At 40.1% G+C, this 21,517-nt stretch overlaps 1 protein-coding gene across 1 annotated transcript in view; it reads left to right on the top strand.

Annotated features, from left to right (window-relative positions):
* Window positions 1-15,512, top strand: part of LOC136851131 (uncharacterized) — a 52,125-nt gene extending 36,613 nt beyond the window's left edge. Inside the window, exon 3 of the mRNA XM_067125098.1 lies at window positions 14,939-15,512. Coding sequence (XP_066981199.1) covers window positions 14,939-15,512 — 574 coding nt within the window. The remainder of the gene's footprint in view (window positions 1-14,938) is intronic.
* The last annotated feature ends 6,005 nt before the right edge of the window (window positions 15,513-21,517 follow it).

The following is a 21,517-nucleotide window of genomic DNA, read 5'->3' as shown; positions in this document are numbered from 1 at the left end:
ACCGGGAATATGCTTCGTCGTTTTCCAAAATTCAGTGACTGCTCACAGTTGGGATTGTTGATGGGCGGTGTGTGCATCCTGTTATTTGGTGAGGGTGTGGATGAGGGGTTCGTCATCTATCAGGATGGTGAAAGGTGTAGTCTTGAGCAGCAGTCGAACGTGTCTGGTTGCTAGATGTATGACGAGAAGTTCTCTGTCAAATGTACCATATTTTTGTCTGCTGCAGTTGATTTCTGAATATAAAAACCAAAGGATTTGGCGGCACTGTGGATTATTTGCTCTATGATTTCACTATTGCAATGATGCTTACATCAGTGTTAAGCGTGAGGCTGGCCTGGGAGTTAGTAAATGCCAGATTCATGGCGCTAAAAAGTGCTCTCTTAGCCACTTTGAAGGCATTTTGCTAGGTAGGGTCGTATGTAAGTGTCTTGGCACTGCCTCTGAGGGTGTTGTATAGTAGTGCCATGATTTAAGTGATGTTTGGAAGGAATATGGGTCAGTAATTTACCATTTTCATGAATTCTTGAAATTCTATTATAGTTTTTGACTGACACTTTAAGGGGTAAAGATGTACATTCTTGGAAACATGTTGGCTCAGGAACTTGATGGAGGGTATCCAGTGATGCATTTATCAAGATGAATAATTAGGTTGTTATTCTCTAGGAGAGGTACAATGGTCCTCACATGTTGGTGTTCTTCACGGATTCTGGGGAACACGAGCATGCTGTCAATGAAACAAATGCATTTGAGGACCATACTACCTCTTCTAGAGGACAACAGCTTATCATTCATCTTGATAAATGCATCACTGGGGATCCCTCAATCAAATTCCTGGGACATCCTTTTCCCCTACGATGTCAGCCAAAAACCATAAAAGAACTTCAAGAATTCATGGGAATGGTAAATTACTGCTCCAAGTTCCTTCCCAACATCACCAAAATCATAATCTCAGTATACATCTCTCTCCGAGGCAATGATGAGACACATACGACCCTATCCAACAAAATGCCTTCAAAGCGACCAAGAAAGCACTCTCTAACAACACGACACCGGCATTTATTAGCCACCAGGACAGCCACACGCTTACTACTGATGCAAGCAACATTGCAATGGTGGACTGGAACCTGGAATTACCCTTTCATTAGGTTGTACTTGTGTAAGATTCTTGGCGGTGAGGGGTGAATTTGATATCAGCCATGTTGTGGAGTGGTTAGTGGTCAAGTTCTGTTTGAAGGTTTAGTTCCATTGTGACAGGAACCTTGCAGTTCCTGAATGAATGACTACAGGTATGATATCTCATGTATAAAACACAAGAATGAAGGCAACAAGTAAGCATCTGCAGTACAATTTTCTGCCTATTAGAAATGTGAAAGCTGCTGACAGGCATCATTAGTGAAAGGCTGTTCTTTTACCTGGGAAAAACAAACATCACTTCCTGCCAGCAGAAAGGATGCAGATGGAAAGGCAGGACACAGAAGACCAATCACTGATAGATAAATGAAGAACAGCAATAAAAAGAAAATAAACTAGAGTATGGCATGGGCAGACTACCAAAAATCGTTTCACAAAATACCACACTCATGGCTAATGCATTGCCTACAGATTTATGGTGCATAGGGAAACAGTATTAACTTCCTCCAGAATACAATGAACAACTAGGAAACAATATTTACAAGTTTTAGAATAAGGTTAGCAGAGGTCAACTTTAAAAAACGAATCATCCAGGGGAAGTCACTCTCCCCAAACTCTTCATAGCAGCCATGATTCCCACGACTAGAGTATTATGGAAGATGGAGGCTGGGTACCAACTGGAAACAACACATGAAGTATAAAAACGAAACAATATGGACTCAGAACCCCACACTGTAAACCACCTGTCTGGACAGACTGTGATAAACAAAATATTAATAATAATAATAATAATAATAATAATAATAATAATAATAATAATAATAATAATAATAATAATAATAATAATAATAATGTCCAGCTGTGGAAAACACAATTATTTATAATTTTATCTTGAATTTTCACGTTTATGGTGTAGGTCCCCTGTCTTACTTCCAGTCTTTCAAATGCTATGAGTTGACAGAAATCGATTCCGGGGCGTTTATATCTTTTCATTCTCCTGCAAGAGTTGACTTAAGCCAAGCATGACAGGACACTCAAGCTGAAATATTCATAGCTACACTCCAATTTCTTCTCCGCTGTATCGAAAAACAAATATCGAACATAACAAAGAAGATATTGGAAATCACAGTATTTTTCAAATATTTTTCGCCCTAATCTGGCTTTCTCTTCAGAGAGAGAGAGAGAGAGAGAGAGAGAGAGAGAGAGAGAGAGAGAGAGAGAGAGAGAGAGAGAATTTATTAATTTTATGTCTTTTACTCCAGTCAATAGCAAAATCATACATGTGATCTGTGAATTTTTTAATAGGAATTCGTTGATTAAAAAAGATAGAAATAATGGAAACACAGTAAAGAAAAGAAAATAATAATGAAATGCATAAGAAACACCAAATAAGGAGCCAAATTTATTGATTTTGACAGTAATGATATAAAAACAAGAGCAGTTATCTACCATAAATTATATTTAGAATAAAAAAAAACCACAGGCGACAATACCGAATGCCAACTGCGTAGGCGTCTGAATGTAAACTTAGGTAGAGGAACGACCTACTAAAAAAAAAATAATAAATAAATAAAAAACCAGTAGAATGGAGAGAAAGGAATATACTTTCTCAGCTTAGCAAAATAAAATCAGAATTTTTCTGGATGTGCTTGATTTCTTAATGAATATCTTAAATATCTTAAATGTCGCTGAATTCTTTCCTAACTCTGCCATGACTCGTAACTTATGTCGAAGGAATCAAGTTCTGTATAAGACAACGTCCCTATATTCAGTAACAGTGTCCAGAAGCAGGATTTTAACCTTGTAACACCCGGCCATTCTTTCTGGGTTACAAGGTTCATTACCTTCATGAAAACACAAGTAGTACGGATTCTTGATAATGAGGACTGTTTGTCCTAGAAAGCTTGTAACTTTTTCTGAATAAATATCTCCACTAGATACCATCCAGTTTGAATGAGGTCCTGTTAGTAATTCTACCAATGCACAGAACAATTGTGTATGTGATAAAGTTACCGTACAACGATTATTATCATTATTATTATAACTAATGAAATAAAAACATTCATATTGAAAACGTCTACTATAAAAGGCCATTACTAGCTAGGCACACTTCTACAGAAGAAGCAAATGCCCTTTCATATAATAGAAAAACTGGAGTGAGTACAGCGAATAAATAGGTAGATGAAGATAATTCAGCCTCCAGATAGATATATTCATATATAAATAATGAAATATATCGTAATAACTAATAAGAAAATATATCGTCATAACTAATGCAATGATAAGGAGCGCTTTTAAGGAGAATAACAATTTTCCTCGCTTACTATCTGTTTGTCAGCAAAGGCACCTCCACAGATTATCGGTGCTGACACTGCAAAACAAGCATCTTGCCTTAAATCTATTGCTAACGAAACTTCCAACGATGGTCGGAATCATTATTACCATTTTTAAGAAAAACTAACAACTACAAGCATTTTGCTTACAAGATAAAGATCCCAAGAGACGGTACATCAGTATTTAGTAGAATTTAGCAGAAAAAGGAATTATATGACAGTACTGCTTTATAAATGATATTTAGGTTTCTGGTAGTAATATTTTTTAAGATAAATGAGAGCTGGACAGTAATATCAATATTCAGACATTTGAGTACAGAGTTGCCAATGTGCAAGGGATTATGGAGTAGAAGCACGGTACAAGATGAGTTAAGCAATAAAGTCTTAAGTCAGAATTCACCCTCATACAGTAGTGGGCAGAGAGAACGTAGTGGGTATACCCGTTACTGATCAGTACCAGGTTTCTGTTTATACTATTGGAAATTTATTTAACTTTTAGGGAAATTAATAAATCCAAAAAGAGTCGTGTCACCTGCATAACCTACTGCCATATTTTCTAGACCAACAGTTATATCATTAGGAAAGACAAAGAAACAAATTCCAATGAACACTACCAGTGCAATTCAAAATAAAGCAGATCTAAGCTCATAAAAAAATAACTATAAAAATTCTGCTATGGATCAACTGAAACTCCTAAATGCGATAGAAAAATGCAACTTTTGGGATCTAAATCTTTCTATAAAATATGGGCTATAAAATCAAGCCAGTCAAATGCAAACTAACACTGAAATGATACCCACTGTCAAAAATACCTTTGATGTAACCATATAAATTTAAAAGTGCATCATAAATACATAACTGTTTACTGCAAGCCTACTGAAAATCAGAAATCTATTGTCAAGAGTTAAAATATTTACACATTTACATTAACAGCTAAATTATAATTTTTTTCCAGCAACATGAAAAGCAATAGAAGGATGTGTATTGGGGTATAATTGATGCAATCAACACTGCCATAATCATCTGAATGAGGCACTGGGTTACATAATATCTGATCACCTGTAACACTCTATTTAAATACATTAAGGATAAAGTTCTCAATGAGAAAGCATCCAAAATCTTTTCAAGAAGTAGTGGGAATAACTCATCTGAATCGTCTCTGCCTAAACTACCTAGGACGGTTAAGATAACTTTTCTTTCTTGTTCCTTGAACAAAATCAACTTTTTTGAGAAGTAGCTGAGATTACAGGCCACAAGAAGATGAATGACCACTAGAGATTATTCTAGCTTCAAAAACCCTAGAAATAAACTCTGCTCTATCCTTATGGCTAGTTAATAGTTTCCAAATTTAGCTAAAGGAAAAGGAATGGCAGATTCTCTAGAAAAGAAAAATATGGGATTTTTACATGGAATATCTATTGACTATTTAATTTCTGCAAATTCAAAAAGTTTGTCCAGTTCCACTATTAGCAACTAAGGGAATGCAGGTTCTAAGGTCTTACTGTACTAATTTAAAAACTGCCGGAAAAGGGGTCGAAGTTCATCAATATTCTTTCACCAGATCTTTTTATTTTTCAACTTAAAACCCTCAGACTTTTATTACTTGAAGGCATTGGCTTAGAAAATGTTGTTTCAAAAAGTAATTTTGCTTATTGTTAATTACTTTTGATTTTATTTTCTTTAATGATTATTAATTTTAATTTTTTACCAACGTTAAGTCCTTCAAAAAGAAGGCATCGTGCTTACCCCATATAAAAATGGGAAAAAGCACGTTAAAACGAAGAAGAAGAACATCTCTATCACCACAACGCTCGCTACTATCTTCACTGATGGCTACATGGTGAGCATAATCAGGGTTGTCATTACTAATATTCCACTCTTCATACTTGCCAGTGTTGTAGTTATGCCTAGCTTATGGCTACAGAAAGACGCCATGAAAAATCCATATTATCACAACTTCCTGAAGTTGCAAGAACAGCTCTGTCACTCTCACGCCGTCGCCCACTGCGACGAGACACAGTTGTGGGTCAAAACAGTGGGCACCATATTATCACCAGAAAAACACAGAAAAATACTTCCTTACAAACTTGTAATGGCCTACTGAAATATAGGAATCTTTGTGACTCCCCACAAAGTTTCCCAGGCTCACCAACAGCCCAGCCAACCTGCAGACGCCTTGCCTCAGAGTTCTGTTTTCATTAGCCTCTAGTCACCTTACTCAATCATCATGCTACGCACGCTTAGCAACACAATATTTTGGTATCCAAGAACACATCAAGATGCCCAGGCCTATCGGGGTTGATGGAGGTTGCAGCAGATGTAAGGATCTTAATTTTCATGGGTCTTTTAAGCAAGCTTCCAAATCTGTAATGTGTCCTCCGTTATGGAATACTTTTGAGAGGAATGGTCTGGGAACACCTTAGGATCTGTTTAACCACAATTAAGCTTCGACTCGTTGAACGTATTATGGTATGCCTATCTATATGAATAATTAAACCAAGGTTTGTCATTTGCCTCGATAATCAAACCTAACCTCTTGATCCTACCTCATGTAGTGGCCATAGAACATTGGCTTAGTTGTCCTTCCATTAGTGATATGTAGGATTATCTATATGAAGACGAGAAAATATTCAAATATTAAAACAGATTCATGCATGTATTTATGCAAGCATGGATACTTGTACACCTGTGTGTATATTAGTACTGTTCATGCATTGCCGTTTAAGGTGAACTTTTCAGGAATTAAGGGTGACCTGAGGATTAATGCAATAAACACATTATTACCATTATTTCCAATGTCCTTCTTAACTTATGAGTGAAATTATCTTTCAAAAACTGCTGGTCTTCTCTACAAGACTTGGTTAATATTAAAAGAGGTCAGTGAGTCTATTTACAAAAGAATTATGAGGCATTTTGTTTCATCTCTCTTGTTGAAATCCTTCCGATTCAGCATATACCACAAGAAATTCTAATAATAATAAATAAATCCACAGGTAATAAAGTCACACTCATGCTAACTGAGCTTTACTGGCGATCAATTAAAGCAATAACTGAGCATAAAATATACACATCAATGAACATCGCGCTAAAGAATATGAAACCATAATATTCAAGAGACTTCCCAGACAAATATGCTACTGAAAAAGGGGGCTAACAACACGCATGGGCTTGGATGGATATAGATTAGCGGAAGAAAGATGCAACAAATATATTGGAAAATGGACTTTCTGAGATCACGGCATCCAGCCTGTTCCGTAGGTTGCGCCAGAAAGTAAAAAAGATGCAAAAGTTTGAGATTTTCAAGAAGATGACAGGTGTTAAAAATCACTGACACAGAGTGGCTAGGGCTAGTTACTCAAGAAAATTTACAAGTAAACTGAGAAATAAAAGGAGCCTGCAAGAAAAAACTATCCACGGCACACTTTGCCAAAAGAGTCTGGTCTCACAAGCTTACAGTTCCCCCATTTAATCTCCATTCCTATCGATATTGTCCTGCATTCATTCTCCTATGTGAGATGATTGTGAGAAAAAAAATGCAGAAAAAAACCAAAGAAAAAAACCAGTGTCAACGTAGTCGTCTGTATTCCCTATTTCAATCTCCGTTGATGGCATTCCATCTTTCACAGCGCCACGTGTATTTTGCTTTTTTTCCTCTCTCTGTCTCTCGAACATGATACTGTCATACCAGTCATTCCTTTTGCCCTGGATATCACACCTGCCGCTTGATGTCCTAGAAACGACGGTGCAATTCTCATCATTCATCAGAATACTTCGGTGGCATTTTGCTGATTTATGACCACCAAAAGTAAAATTAGAAGTTGTTTTAGCCCAACAACTTCACCAGGATGCTTAAAAGAAGTTTACTGGTCAAAGAAGAGACGAATCAGATATTATAACTATTTATATACAATACCGAACAGTTTGGGGCTCTTTTATAATCCACACATATATATATGTACAACTTACGTTAAAGTTTTACATTCAAAGTTTCTAAAAGAAAAATAGGCTAATAATGGTAACATTTCCAATGATAGTATCTCTTTTATTTCCTGTGCACAGACCAATTACTATAATTTATCTATTCTTCCGAAGGACAATCCTTCCGCTCTACCGCAAGCGTTTCCTTTTGCAGCCATTTTCACATTGTTCAGATTTTCATAAAGCATTCTGTTCAATAATAAAAGGGCAGTTCAGAACGGAAAATGCAATCGGTTTAACACGGAAAATTCCTTGTTAAACCAAATGCATTTGTACAAAGGAGCAGTTTATTAGCTTATCGCATCGCCTCACAAATACCTGAAATTCTTCAGTAGTGGAACTCTAAAATTTTCTTTTAGCGGAGATGGTTGCTCATTCTGAGGTGGGAATGCAGCGACGATAGCGTTAAGCCTAAACTGAAAATGCTTCGACCGCTAAGGCTGACAAATCTTTCCTGTGAAATTCTTTGGTACACTGGTTCTTCAGTTGCAATGTACAGAGTGCCAACTCGCAAATTCGGACCCAAAGAGGTTACAGTGTTGGCACCAAGTTCAAAATCAACAAAACAGTGAGTCGAAGACATCCCATCAAACAATGGCGTTATCAGGTGGGAGTGTTCTTGAAAAATCTAGCTAAAGTGGCTAATAAATAAAACATAATGAATCTGAATGTCCTTGCCATAAAATGTAAGGTTCCTTCTGTCATTTCTTCATTAACTGGTCTGGCAGCTCGAGCTCTGTGGTCATGTGCAAAATCAGCAGGTTCTGTGCTCGAGGGCAACAAATATAACAACATTTCAGTTTCAAATGCGCTACAGTAATGTTGATAAGGTTTAATCTGGAAAAATGGCTTCAGCAACACATCCTGAATGAGAGAGAAAGAGAAAGAGAGGGAGAGATAACCCTTGGTACGAATGATGTTATGCTCATGTAGTTTTACGAAAAACCTTTACAGAAGTTATCTGATTACGATCATATTACTTTTTCGCTAGTGATCACAATAGAATTTATAGTTTGCCCATGTCTAACGATATTCTTTATATCAAGAACTGTGCCATGACCATCAGATCATAAAATACTCCTTCGGCCTCAATGCCAACAGCTCTGTGGCCATATGAGTAGTAGCTCTCAACTGGCGAGAGGCATGTGATCAGCGGTGCGTAATTATATTGTAAATTAAATAAAAATATGCCAAAAAGTACAAACTATTAAACAACCTGAAAAAAAGTTCCAATACCACAAGGTGTTTTAACCTTGCTGGACCTATGAGAGAGAGAGAGAGAGAGAGAGAGAGAGAGAGAGAGAGAGAGAGAGAGAGAGAGAGAGAGAGTACATCATTTTTAGTTCTTCGGAAAGGCGTACACGTATATCATAATGGACTGAAAGAAGAGAGAAAACGTTTGCCTTTAGAAACATCTCCAACTAATCGTGATCCAATCTCGATCGACAATGGTAGGCAGTCTATTCCCCATGAATATTATATTAACCAATCACTGAGCCATATTCTTAGAGCCAAGAGACAATATCTATGAAAACAAGATGTTTATTTTCATACAAAAGAATATTCTAACCTGATGACAAAAATTCTGATCGAAAAACAGAAGAGAGGTCTTGAAGGATTGGCAAAGGAACCTCATTCTTTATATTAAGATATATATCTTATCCATAAAACATCAAGAAAAAATTGAATTTCTAAAAATGTATATACAAGTCCATCTACATACACATATACAGTGCACTCCACAAACACTGTACATGTATATATATACATGTATATATATATACATATATATATATATATATATATATATATATATATATATATATATATATATATATATATATATATGTATCATGTAATACCTTAGACTTTTAGCCCTTCTGAACAATGGTAAAAGAATGGTAGAGCCTTCCGGTTCTCAGCAAGTCTTTAAGGATGAGGTTAGAAGCCCCTACCCTTACTCTTGACCCCATCTGACAGCTGGACCGACAGGTGGCCTAGGAGGCCAGACTCAAACCACGTGACCAAGTGACTAAGGAAAGCAAGCCCAGATACAAGGGAACACATGTCGAATTTTCATAATGACCATGAAAGGAATAAAAGACTATTTTCAATTTCCACAGAATACTGTATCAGTTTATATATATATATATATATATATATATATATATATATATGTACAGGAACTGATCCATTCTGTGGTAACCTTTTAGAATCTCATATTTCTTATCCTTTCAGTTAAGCTCTTATGCACAAATACTGCAGAAGCTATTAATTTTTTAACATTCACACTTCAATTCCATAAAGAAAATTTTGTGCAGGATCTTCAAACATTCCAACCTTGCTCTCCAAAGATACCCATGTTTCCTCCCAATCATTTACATACATCCTAATGCTTCCTTGCTTCCACCTACCTGTATGTCTCACCACTTCTTTTGTCCTTACACTGCCCGATATATATATATATATATATATATATATATTATAAAAATTCTTTTAATCACACTATGATTTATATAAATAACATGAAGTTGAAGAATGTTAAAGTTATCATCACTATATACCCGAATATCTCCCAATTGGGGATTATCAACGAAGGGGAATTTATTAAATGGATTGCTACTGCTGTCTCGATCCTCGACACGATACTTATTCAGTGACATTGTTAGCTCCATGATTGTATATAAATCACGGTAGGATAAAAAATTTCATAATAAGAACTGCGTGTTCCAAACATACCAAAGAACTATCATGGTGGAGGTGGGTTAATGCCAAAGCAAAGTACAATTTCCCGCTCTCGACGGGTAAACAAGTACACCAGACTTGGCATTAACTTATACCTCTCTTGATAGCTCAGTGGGTAGACCGTCAACTGGAGTCACTGGATAAGTATCTGTGTCGAGGGATTGAGACCAGGCAGTACCAATCCATTTATTATTTAAATTCCCTTCAGATGATTCTCATCAGGGATATTCCTGAGGTAGTGTGAATTTGATATTAAGCAACATTTGTAGTTTCATGATTTTATATATATATATATATATATATATATATATATATACATATGGTGTAGTTGTTAGTTATGGAAATAAGGTTCGAAATCTAGTGGGTGGTTGTGCTGTCCAGAAAATGGCCGAGGTTGTGTGAGTTAAGGTTCGATTACTTGAAATTATGAAAGCTATTTGATTCGAAGGCTAGTACTGAACATGGCAAACAGTAGCCCAATTCATCTACAATGTTTTGCTGTGTTTAGTACTAGCCCTATTCAAATGTAGTTATCAGTAGCGAGCACTAAATTCTCAGAGCAAATCCATTTAGGTACATTTGATCCCCTAGGGGTCAGTGCTAAACAAACATGGCAAAACACATTATACAATGGTTAATTTATAACTGACCTCACACGCCACTTTGGCCATTTCGTCGACCACTTCCTACTTTGGCCGATTTCAGGTTTTGGCTGTAACACACACACATACACACACACACACACACACATATATATATATGTATGTATATAAATATATATACACAATATATATACATATTATTATAATTTACAAGAAGTCGCTGCACAACGTGCCTCCCCCCCGCCCTAATTTACCCTTTCTTTATTGAGAATAAAGTCGCCACCGCATGACCAATCGTATTTGACCTAGAAATCAGAGCAAGTTATCAACATTTCGATCTGTCCTTCTTTTACCTGGAACAGATATTGAGATGATGTGGATAAAAAAGGGCAAGGAGAGGAGACTTAATGTGCCACTCCTTAAGAAGCTTATCTAACCAAGCTGCTTAAAACAACCTTTCTAAAGGCAGATTAAGCTGCTGAATTGTCTACCTTTGGGTGGAACGGGAAGAGGCAACCGTAATCGCTGACCACCTACGGCACGACACATCGCTTTGCACACGCACCAACACCCGGCCGCAGGGCCTTATAAGGGGAAGACGGTAGTAGCAGTGGGCAGTTAGTCGTGAGCAGGAGCGTAGCAACAGAGGAGGGCTGCCGCACACGCTGGGCGAAGCTTAGCAAAGCCAAGCAGAGACCATTCATCCCCCCAGTTTGACCTTGCAGACTCCAGTCATCTCGAAGGCACGCCATCCATGTGATTGTCCTCGTCCTTCTTCGCCACAGAGACCCGCTTCTCCCATAAGGTAAATTGTGAGAAGACCTTTCAGTCACCACGACAGCTTGTCTTCTTTAGAAAGTTTGAGTACTAGCATTTCACTCTGTCCTTAGTGTTAGCTTATCCAGGCCATTTCCAATGTCCTTGTGTTCAAGTGTAAGTGAAAGTCATTCATTCCTCGAGTCTTTGGCACCCCAGTGCAAACTCGAGTCTGATTCAGGTTGTATTGTTCCTTTACTGGCGTGTGTAATGTGTAAATCTCTCTTGCAGAGGGACTCATTTGGTGGACTCATCTTGGACTGTGCCTTGCCCTTGTCGAGAATCCAGTAGAAGGATCTTCAGCCGTTGCAAGCTCCTTTGTATCAATTTACTTATCCATTTTCCTCAATGCTTTCTTTGTAAATATAATTCTTAATTTATCCCGCGTTTGCGTAACATTTCTCATGAAGCAGAGCCTGCAGCTCCTAAATTGTCGCCTTTTTCTTATTTTTTACGATTTCTATGCAAGTCAGAACTGCAGGTCAATTAAATAAAGTTTATGTTGCCAGCCTGTAAAAATAATTCATAACCCAGGAAATATGTAAAATGGCGACCTGGCCTTTAGATCTCGTTTTTTCTTAGCAGTTGCATCTTTCCTATTGTTGCTTCATTGCATCTGCAACTCTCGCCAAATCAGCAATTAGCAAAGCAGCTGGGTGCGAGCCAAATTCCGGAACCTTAAGCAACAAGAGCACAGAATGAGTTTCACGGGCAATGTGTTTATCTTAGCAAAATTTTTTTACACTGTGACTGTTCAGGAATTAGGAATAGATATGTATTCACTGAGAGAAGAGAACTGCCGTATTAGATTTATTAATGCATGCCTTCAGGATAGGCAGTTAGGAAATAGCAAAGTTAACCTTTCTTTGCTTCGAGGACAGTGCGAAATTCCTCTGTGCTAAATTACATATTTTTTGCTCGTGAATAGTGCGAAACTCCTCGGTATTAAAATCTTTTGCCATATTTTTTTGCTTCGAGGAATTGTGCGAGAAATTCCTCCGTGTTAAATTTTACTTTGTATTTCGGATTAGCGAATTATTTAGGCGGCGCGAATAAATTCTACAATGTGACAAGATGAAATCAGCTCGCATTGTTCTCTGTTTAGCTAAACTCGAATTAGGTGTTAGGAAAGCGAAATTTGAACTCCGCTCTAGGAAAAAATTACTGTGTCATTTACTGTTATTCTCTCTATCCCGGGAAATTTCGAGTTACAGATGGTCTATAACAGACGGTCCATTCATTAAGAACCTGTAATAACTCCGTGAGGCGTATCAGTCGACTCACACCCATCCCCGCCCTGCCCTTCCGTGATGTGTGTACCCTCTTTTCTCTCAAAAATTTTTTGGGCTTTGTCCGTTACTAATTTCTAAGTCCTAAGGGACAAATCGTATTTCAAAGTCCTACAGGCAAACCAAATAAAATTCTACGTCGCATGAGGAGAGAATTTCTCAACCAAATTCCAAGTCTTAAGAGACTCCTAAAAAATTCTACATTGCAAGAGGTGAGAATTTTCTAATTCCTACGGAAACCAAATTCCAAGTCCTAAGACTCAAAAAAATTTAATAAAATACAAGAGGCGAGAATTTCTAATTCCTACGGAAAACTACAAATCTCCAAGTCTTAAGAGACTAATAAAATTTCTACGTCAAAAGGTGAGAAATTTCTAATTCCCGCAGGAAACCCAAAAATCAGGTCCTTTGAGACATTATAACAGTGTATCATGACATCTAAGCCCATACAGGATTTGATCATTCTAGTCTGTTAGAACAACGCCTTACTTCACGCTGTTTTCAGCCAAGTCTGAGTGCGACATAAAATCCAGTTACATCTTCCGGAGACGCATATTAAAAATTGTTCGCCATACAACCACGTCTTACCTAGACATATTGAAAACTTCAACAGCCTCTAGACTTACTGATCAATTGTCTGGTTCAGACAGATCCATTCTCCCGCAGTTCATCAATTGGAGTGTTTCAGATTCCTACAATTGAGTCTTTTCAGACAACCTGAATCTTCAGACATATTTGATTCGCTAGAGAGTCCAGTCCATACAACCATTATTTCAAGATGGCAATACCAGAGCCCTACAAAATGAGGACTTCAAATTCTACATGTCGAGAGAGAAAAAGAACGAATCACCCAAGAAAAACGGGAGGAGAGAGGAATGGAAGAATGAGAGAAGAACCCGGAAGAAAGGAGTGACAGCGCGTCCATGAGCTCCAGATGTTAGAACCCACAGAACGCCACCTCTCCCGCGGGCGGGAATGAGGCCTCAGCCACTCATAACTGAACCATGCCAATGGACAGAGCCCACACACATGCTACTAATAGCCTCACATAGCAGTGCTAAAGTGCAAAACCTGAAGTGGCTTGAGAGGGCCGAACGAGTCCTGGGAAGGTAACTTTCCCGCAAGACTTCCTTGTTCTCACTAAATTCTCGAGGAAGGCACTTGTTGCCACCACACCCTTTGGCAGAGGATAGGAAACTGGGAAGCCAGACGCTGCCGGGTTACTAAGGCCTATGAGATTACCCCCTGAGCGGTGGAGGAGACGTTGGAGAGCAGCCAAAGAAACAGGCCAGACTTGGTCTGATTGGGTGTACCATTCTGAGCGGGAAGGCATAAATAGCTCAGGTCCAAGGAGCCACTTCAGCGCAGTGGAGGTACTTTTTAAAATTTAAACTTGAGCATTTTCAGGCCACACCTCCTGACCTCGCCACCCATGTAGTGGAAAGATTCCAGCAACACTCACCGAGTGTTGCTGATACAGCAGACATGGGACTACTCACCAGGAAGGATCCATGTAAAGATAAATCCTGCCTCTCCCTCGGAGGATCAAATTTACAAGAATGGAAACTCGGCAAGCCCTTAACTTGCCATTAAGGTTTCAAGAATACGGGGCATTCCTCTGAGAAAAGCAAAACAAGAAAAACCGCGCCTCTTTCACCGCGGAAAACCACCCAACAACTCGTCTGCGCCCTCCAAGCAGGTGAAGTCTGGAAAGACTTAGCCAAATCTGCAGCTGCAAGGTTTATGGCCATTCTCCTCATGGGCGAAATGCCCCATACACAAAACCCATCACTCCTGACTGTCGCCTGTATTGTCACAAATTCCAAGTCACTGGGCCCTCCCACCGAAGGCCCCATATATGTGGGACCTCCCAGAGGCAGCTACCCTGTGCGCCGGGTCACAGCATTCGATGACTCAGGAGTGCAAATCTCCCTCATTCAAAGGGACAGAGTCCCCTATGGAGCCATTGTCAATAGACGAAAACTTGTTATGATCGAGGGAGTAAATCAGTTTAAAATGATACTCCCTACGGTCCAATTGAGAGTCACAAGACCTCATCAATCAAAAATTTGCAACCGGCGCAGCAGGCCACCCTCCCCAGAGGCTATGACGTCATCCTGGGGCAGGACTTTCAGTCCCCACAGAAATCACGACAATCCACGTCCACATTCAACCCATTCCTCGGCGGCAATCCTCCCCGCTTCTCTTCGTCAAGACTGGAGCCCCCTGGGTACCAGGAGGATGTGCAGTCCCTACCAGTGCCACCTGAGTACGATGTACAGTGGCCCCTTCGATCGGTTCCCGATCAAATTCCAGTGCCCAGCCCTGCCTCAGTGCCAGCGCCAGAGCCCCAATCGATCTCCTCCGGAGATGCCAAATTCCTGCCAGTGTGCCGCTTATGTGCACCGAAAAAAGCCAAACCTGTCTGTCCCGACCGACGAAAGCACAAGAAACCTCTGATATGCCTGACTCCTGCCTTAGTGCCAGCGCCAGAGCACAACTCCGATCTCCATTCAAGGGATCCAACCCCAGAACCCCTCTCTCTCCCAGCCTGCACCCTGCTACCAGCGTCAGTAAGAGAGACGGTTCCTCCCGACCACAGCGGAAGTTCGCCTTAAGGTGCAGCCTAGCAACCCGTGTCTGAGCTGGTCATTGCTACCTGCGAGCCTCTCACGGCCCCCCGCCCCCGACCACCTTCTCTCTGTCTCAGTCCGTCACCGACGCACTGCGGTGTCAGATTCTGCCATTCTCACTCTGGCTGATGAACTACAAGAGCTGCGATGGATCATGGCAGAACTAGCGCCGAAAACTCCTGTGTCAGCTGTCGCAGCAGCTGGCCCAGGTGGCACTCCATGGTGCCCCCTGGTCTCGGCCTCCACTTCCCGACCGAGGACAACTGTCTGGCAGGGAGAGGCTCACGCGGAATTACCAATGGCGGGGAATTTCGGTAGTTTCCAAAGAACTCTAGAGCTCCCCGGCACCTGCAGCCACCATTTCACCTTTGAAGGTCTTGGCACTTAATCCAGAAGTTGAGGATGCCAAGGCCCTCCACTATCTTCTTCCATTCCTGGAACTCTACTTCCTATCCTCATTAATCTTTTTCTAAATTATTACCACAAGAGGTAATTTCAAATATTGACACTATTCCTCAAATGCATAATCATTGAGAATAACAGAGGAAAGTGGTGATGCCTTGTGCCCCTACCTTGGCACAGGGCATGCGTGTCAGCTCTTCCTGAAGGGGAGTCGCGCTTTGGGTTCCCTTTCCAATCCCTGGGGCTGAGAGATAGTCCGGGCCATAATTTATAGGCGAAGGATGATAAATTCCTGCATAACACAATAACACCAATATTACCCTTTGGCTCTTCTGCCAACATCATTTACTCTTTTATTTGTTTATTTATTTTTCTGTTTTAATGAATCGTGAGTCATAAATTCCTGCCCTTGTGATTTTTAATGCCCCCTTCGTAAAATCCGAGAGACGTGTTCCGCCTTTCGTATGCAGTCACGTTTTCATGCGTAACATCCAGTTCATTTTTCCTTTTGTTATTTTTTTCCCCCTAAGAACTCTATTTTATCCCAGACACCTCATCTTTTAGTCTGCTATCCATCATGTTACTGAGCTTGTGCATCTATTTATAGCTTGTACTCAAGTACGGGCAGTGGACGTGAGAGAAATTAGCGTGGTTTAAAGCTAGCGAATTAAACTCACGAATACCTCACTCTGCCTACAACCGTCAGAATCCCCAGAACAAGGGTCACGTCAACCGTCGAGCGCGAATTCTATGTATCATCATTACAATATCACGAAAGGGGATGTCATTTACAAAAATAAACACTCTGCTATCATTTACACTGTTTCCTTCAAGGCATTAATTAACCGCATGCCTTGTTTATTTAGGAATTTAGTGAACTTATATGTAAAATTAATTCCTCTAAATTTGTCTCCGTCTCAAAATTATCTTGTCCTCATAATTCAAAGGTAACGTATACTGTAAATTTGAAGAAATTCGTTATCAAATACACAAAGTAATTTAGTATTAATGTGTTAAGATAGAGTGAAGCTTCTTTCCATTTTGTGGGGATAAAGTCTTACTTTCGCAGGACCGGGGAAGAGGCAACCGAATCGCTGACCACCTGGCGAATGACACATCGTTTGCACATGGCACCAACACCCGGCCGCGTGCCTTATATGGGAAGACGGCAGTAGCAGTGGGTAGTTAGTCGTGTGAGCAGGAGCCATGCAGTAACAGAGGAGGGGACAGCCATACATGCGGGCGAGTTTACAGTTGCTGAGAGACCGTTCATTCCCCCCGTTTGACTCCAGACTCCAGTCATCCTCGAAGGGCACCGCCATCCGTGTGATCGTCCCTCATCCTTCTTCGCCAGAGACCCGCTTCCCATAAGGTAAATTGTGAGTAAAGACCTTTCAGTCACGACAGTTTGCCCTTTAGAAAGTTTGGAGTACCAGCATTTCACTTCTGTCCTTGAGCCAGTTTATCCAGGGCCACTTCCAATGTCCTGTGTTCAAGTGTAAAGTGGTCATTCATTCCTCGAGCCTTTGGCACCCTCAGTGCAAACTCAAGTCAGATTAGGTGTTATATTGTTCCTTTACTGGCGTGTAATGTGTAAATCTCTCTTGCAGAGGGACCTATTTGCAGTGGACTCATCTTGGACTGTGCCTTGCCCTAGGTCAAGAATCCAGTAGAAGGATCTTCAGCCGTTGCAAGCCCTTTATCAATTTACTTATCCATTTTCCCTTCAAATGCTTTCTTTTGTAAATATAATTCTTTAATTTATCCCAAGCTTTTACGTAACATTTCCTTATGAAGTAGAGCCTTCAGCTCCTAAATTCTCGCCTTTTTCTTATTTTTTTTTTACGATTTCCCTTGATGCAAGTCAGAACTCGCAGGCCAATTAAATAAAGTTTCCGTTGCCAGCCTGTAAAATACCATAAACCCAGGAAATATGTAAATATATATATATATATATATATATATATATATATATATATATATATATATATATATATATATATATATATATATATATATATAATATATATATATATATATATATATATATATATATATATATATATATATATATATATATATATATATATATATATATATATATATATATATATATATATATATATATATATATATATATACTAGACTTTTACCTAGGGAAGAATGAGGAAATTACCATGGGGATTGATATTCTAACTACAGGTGTGGACTCAGGTACAGATCATGAAAGAAATCTAAGCTGAAGGCTTTACTTCAACAGGGAAAGTTGCACATAAACACTACTTATATTTATATTTAACAAATTAACTCAGATGAATGGGGAAATTAAAAAACCAGGCAGGTAAACAGATTCCTGTCGAATGACTAAATTTACAATAATTTACACAATAATAGAAATGGCGAAAATCCACATCGTAGAACACCATTAGGTGGCTATGATCACAGTACAAGCACAAGGTGAACAGATGATTCCACAGCTAGCAACCCCATCTGCGACTGAGAACGCATTCGGTTACTTAAACAAAATAGGTAGCGTAATAAAGAGTCGAGGGGGTTGCACATAAGGTGCCAAAGCAACTTGATTCTAGGCACTAGTATACACGTGAACTTTGGATATTTATCCACTGCTCTAAACAAATCAGGTCTTGTAAAAATCACATTTCAGAAAGGAAAATAAAACTCAATAGAAGAATAACAGATTCGTGACTGATTCAAAACTCTTAGAGGGCGAGGTGACTTACTTACGTGACACCTCCACATTCAAGTTGACATTCCACACCTTAAATCAGGTGGGAATGTCTACTAATAATTCAGTTCGACTGAATAAGCTATAACCTCTCCTTACTCCCCCTTTTAATCTCACTAAATTCTTAACTTGATAATTCTTTAGTCAATGAAGTGCAAATTATTTTTTATCACTTATAAAATGTACGTTATTGCAGAATATTGGGCTGCTGGAAATACAATTATTAAATTTATCTTGTTTTTACTCTACTGCAGCATTATATTAAACTCAAAATAAAAGTATTGACAACTTAGTATATCATGAATCAGAATGACAACACAAAATAGGGTTAAAATATCGATTCTAAATTAAGTTCCAGAATTAGTCGTGCACTTAAAAATAATGTCAGCATCCCAAGTCATGCAGTTAGTTTGCCCTGATGAAGCATTACAACGAAGTACTCGTAGGCTTACGTTAGGTGATGCCACGATACCTGATACTTGTACACGGCGGCACTGTGCCAGACGTGGCACTAAACATTGCAGGTGCCTTGTGGCACTTATCTATGTACATGATGTACAATTATGCGTGTAATTACACAGCTTTTGCGAGTTAGGGACTCAGAATTTTTATTACAAAGAAAGAACGGGAAAATAAATGACAGATGCAAGAGTAAGTAATGACTTAAGAAAAAATTATGATCAATATGCCAAGATTATATTCCTTAGCCTATGAAAAATGGCTAAGTTTGTTTCTTTAGCCCAAAGGGCCTCAAATTACACTGGTAGGGGCTGGTGGATGTGGTGACGGTAGTCAGAAGGCACGACTCCTCTGGCAGGAGCATCTGCCAATATCTAGGGTAATAGCACTGTGCCAGGTTGGCACTTATATGGTAAGGGACTAATGGCACTGTTATATACAATTTAAAATATACCGTGCTTTTATAGGCATGAAAGGGAAGTCAAAGGACTTATATTACTGGAATATCTGGCAATCTGCCCTCTGCACTGGCAGAGAGGGAAGCAAAGTAAAGTGGGGAGCTGTTATAAGGCTTTACGAAGGGATGCATGAATGGGCAAGATGGCCGAGAAAATATTATATTAAGAGATTTGGAAAGGAGAGAAAAAAATTATTAAAGTGGTAAAGGGAATTACTACAAGGAGAAACTAAATTACAAAGTTATAGGAAAAATAAACAGGGGAAGAAACCTGGCATCATCCTCTGGATAGCAGTGCCAAAATTCCTCCCAAGATAAAGTTGAACAGTGTGCCAGAGGGCACTAGTGCGAGGAGAGTTCATCGATTCTGGTAAGATCAGGTAAATGGTTCAAACTATGTAACACTAACGAATAATGACTAAGGCTATAAGGAATATATACATGGCACTATGCTTAGGCACCAGTGCCGAGCGAGCAATTCTGCTTGGTTAGTGTTTGCATTTTAAGTGCTTTATCTTCCAGCTGTAGCCATGGAAGCTTAGCCCGTTGGTGCGGGTAGCCTTCCAGTACTACTTCTGGGAAATGCTGGGTTAGGTGAGGGCTTAAGAGTCCTGTACCGGGTGAAGGGCGGAGCCCTCAAGAAAGAGAAGTTTTTCAGCGTCCATGTTGGACAGAGCGTGGCTCTGCTCAGGGCACGTAACTGGCACTGGCAGGGGTTCAAGGTAAAATTGGGACCCCTGGAAGAGATCAATGGTGTGCTCTGGCACTGGCATTTGGGCAGGGCCTGGCACAGGAATTAGATTTGTCAGGGGCTCAATGTTCAAGATGGTCGGAGCCGGGCACTGCTCAGGGCACGCAAGTGGCACTGGCAGTGGGTTTAAGGCTGGTCTGTGGGAGAGTTTGGCACTGGTTGGCACTATCATGTCACTGATTGTAAGAGGAAGGGGTTCCTCTTTGTTCAGGACCGGCACTTGAAAGTGAGGCCAAGATGGAGCCGCAGGTTGCGAGTCTGTGGAGCCACCAAGGTAGGAAGTAGACAAGGAGGGCCAAGACATGTCCTCAGTTTGCGAGGCTGGGGAGCTGCCAAGTTGTGAGATAGGAGAGGAGATGAGAAAGCTCCGTAGCAGAGCTGCTATCGGGGACAGGGACCATATCCATAAATTCTGAGATGGATGCATGGCACCGGTGGAAAGCCTTATCCGGATCCGGAGGCTAGTAGTGTGGAGGTTAATGACTTCTCCACATAACCACCCCTGCGGATAAGTTCTGGTTTAGTGCTGGCTCTGCATTTACTGGGGTACAGGAGGATGGAGTTGAATGCGCGAGAGGGTTGCATTTTGCAAGGGGTTTCTTGGGTCCTGGCACCAAAGCAGGCTCAGGCACAAGGATTGAAAAGAGTGCTGTCGGAGACTTCGGGGTCAATAGTGCCAAAATCTAAAGCTGAGAAGGGCTCAACGACTGATGAGGATGAAGCCCTACACAGGCGAGGAGGAGGCACTGACTCGGGGCAAAGCACTAGCTCATCTGCTGGAGGAGAAGGTGATGAGGACATTGGCCATAGTTCTCTCTCAGGCCTGGGCCTATTGAGCAAGCAGCACAGGTCTAATTTATCTGGCAGTGGGACTGATGTCCAGGGGAGATAACCCGTCATGAGGTCATAGCCTAGGATGATGTCGTAACATTCGTGAATGCTCTCCACCACTCATAGATGGCACTGTGTTATTGAGTGGTCTATTTCATGTAGGGGCATTCTCACCTTTAGGAGGGTTGTGGGAATGGTATAGTTGATGCCATCTACCCACTTGAAGGTAATTCCTTTGCCCTCTCCGACTTGGGCGCCCTTGAGTAGTACATGTCGCGCAATGAGGGAGACCGTGTGTTCTATATCGGCCAGAGGTTTTACCCACCAATATGTATAGAGGGACT

The sequence above is a fragment of the Macrobrachium rosenbergii genome, chromosome 23, assembly GCF_040412425.1.
Source record: "Macrobrachium rosenbergii isolate ZJJX-2024 chromosome 23, ASM4041242v1, whole genome shotgun sequence".
NCBI classification, from domain to species: Eukaryota; Metazoa; Arthropoda; class Malacostraca; order Decapoda; family Palaemonidae; genus Macrobrachium; species Macrobrachium rosenbergii.
The sequence above is the reverse complement of the archived record's forward strand: the minus strand, read 5'-3'. Positions and strand labels throughout refer to the sequence as shown.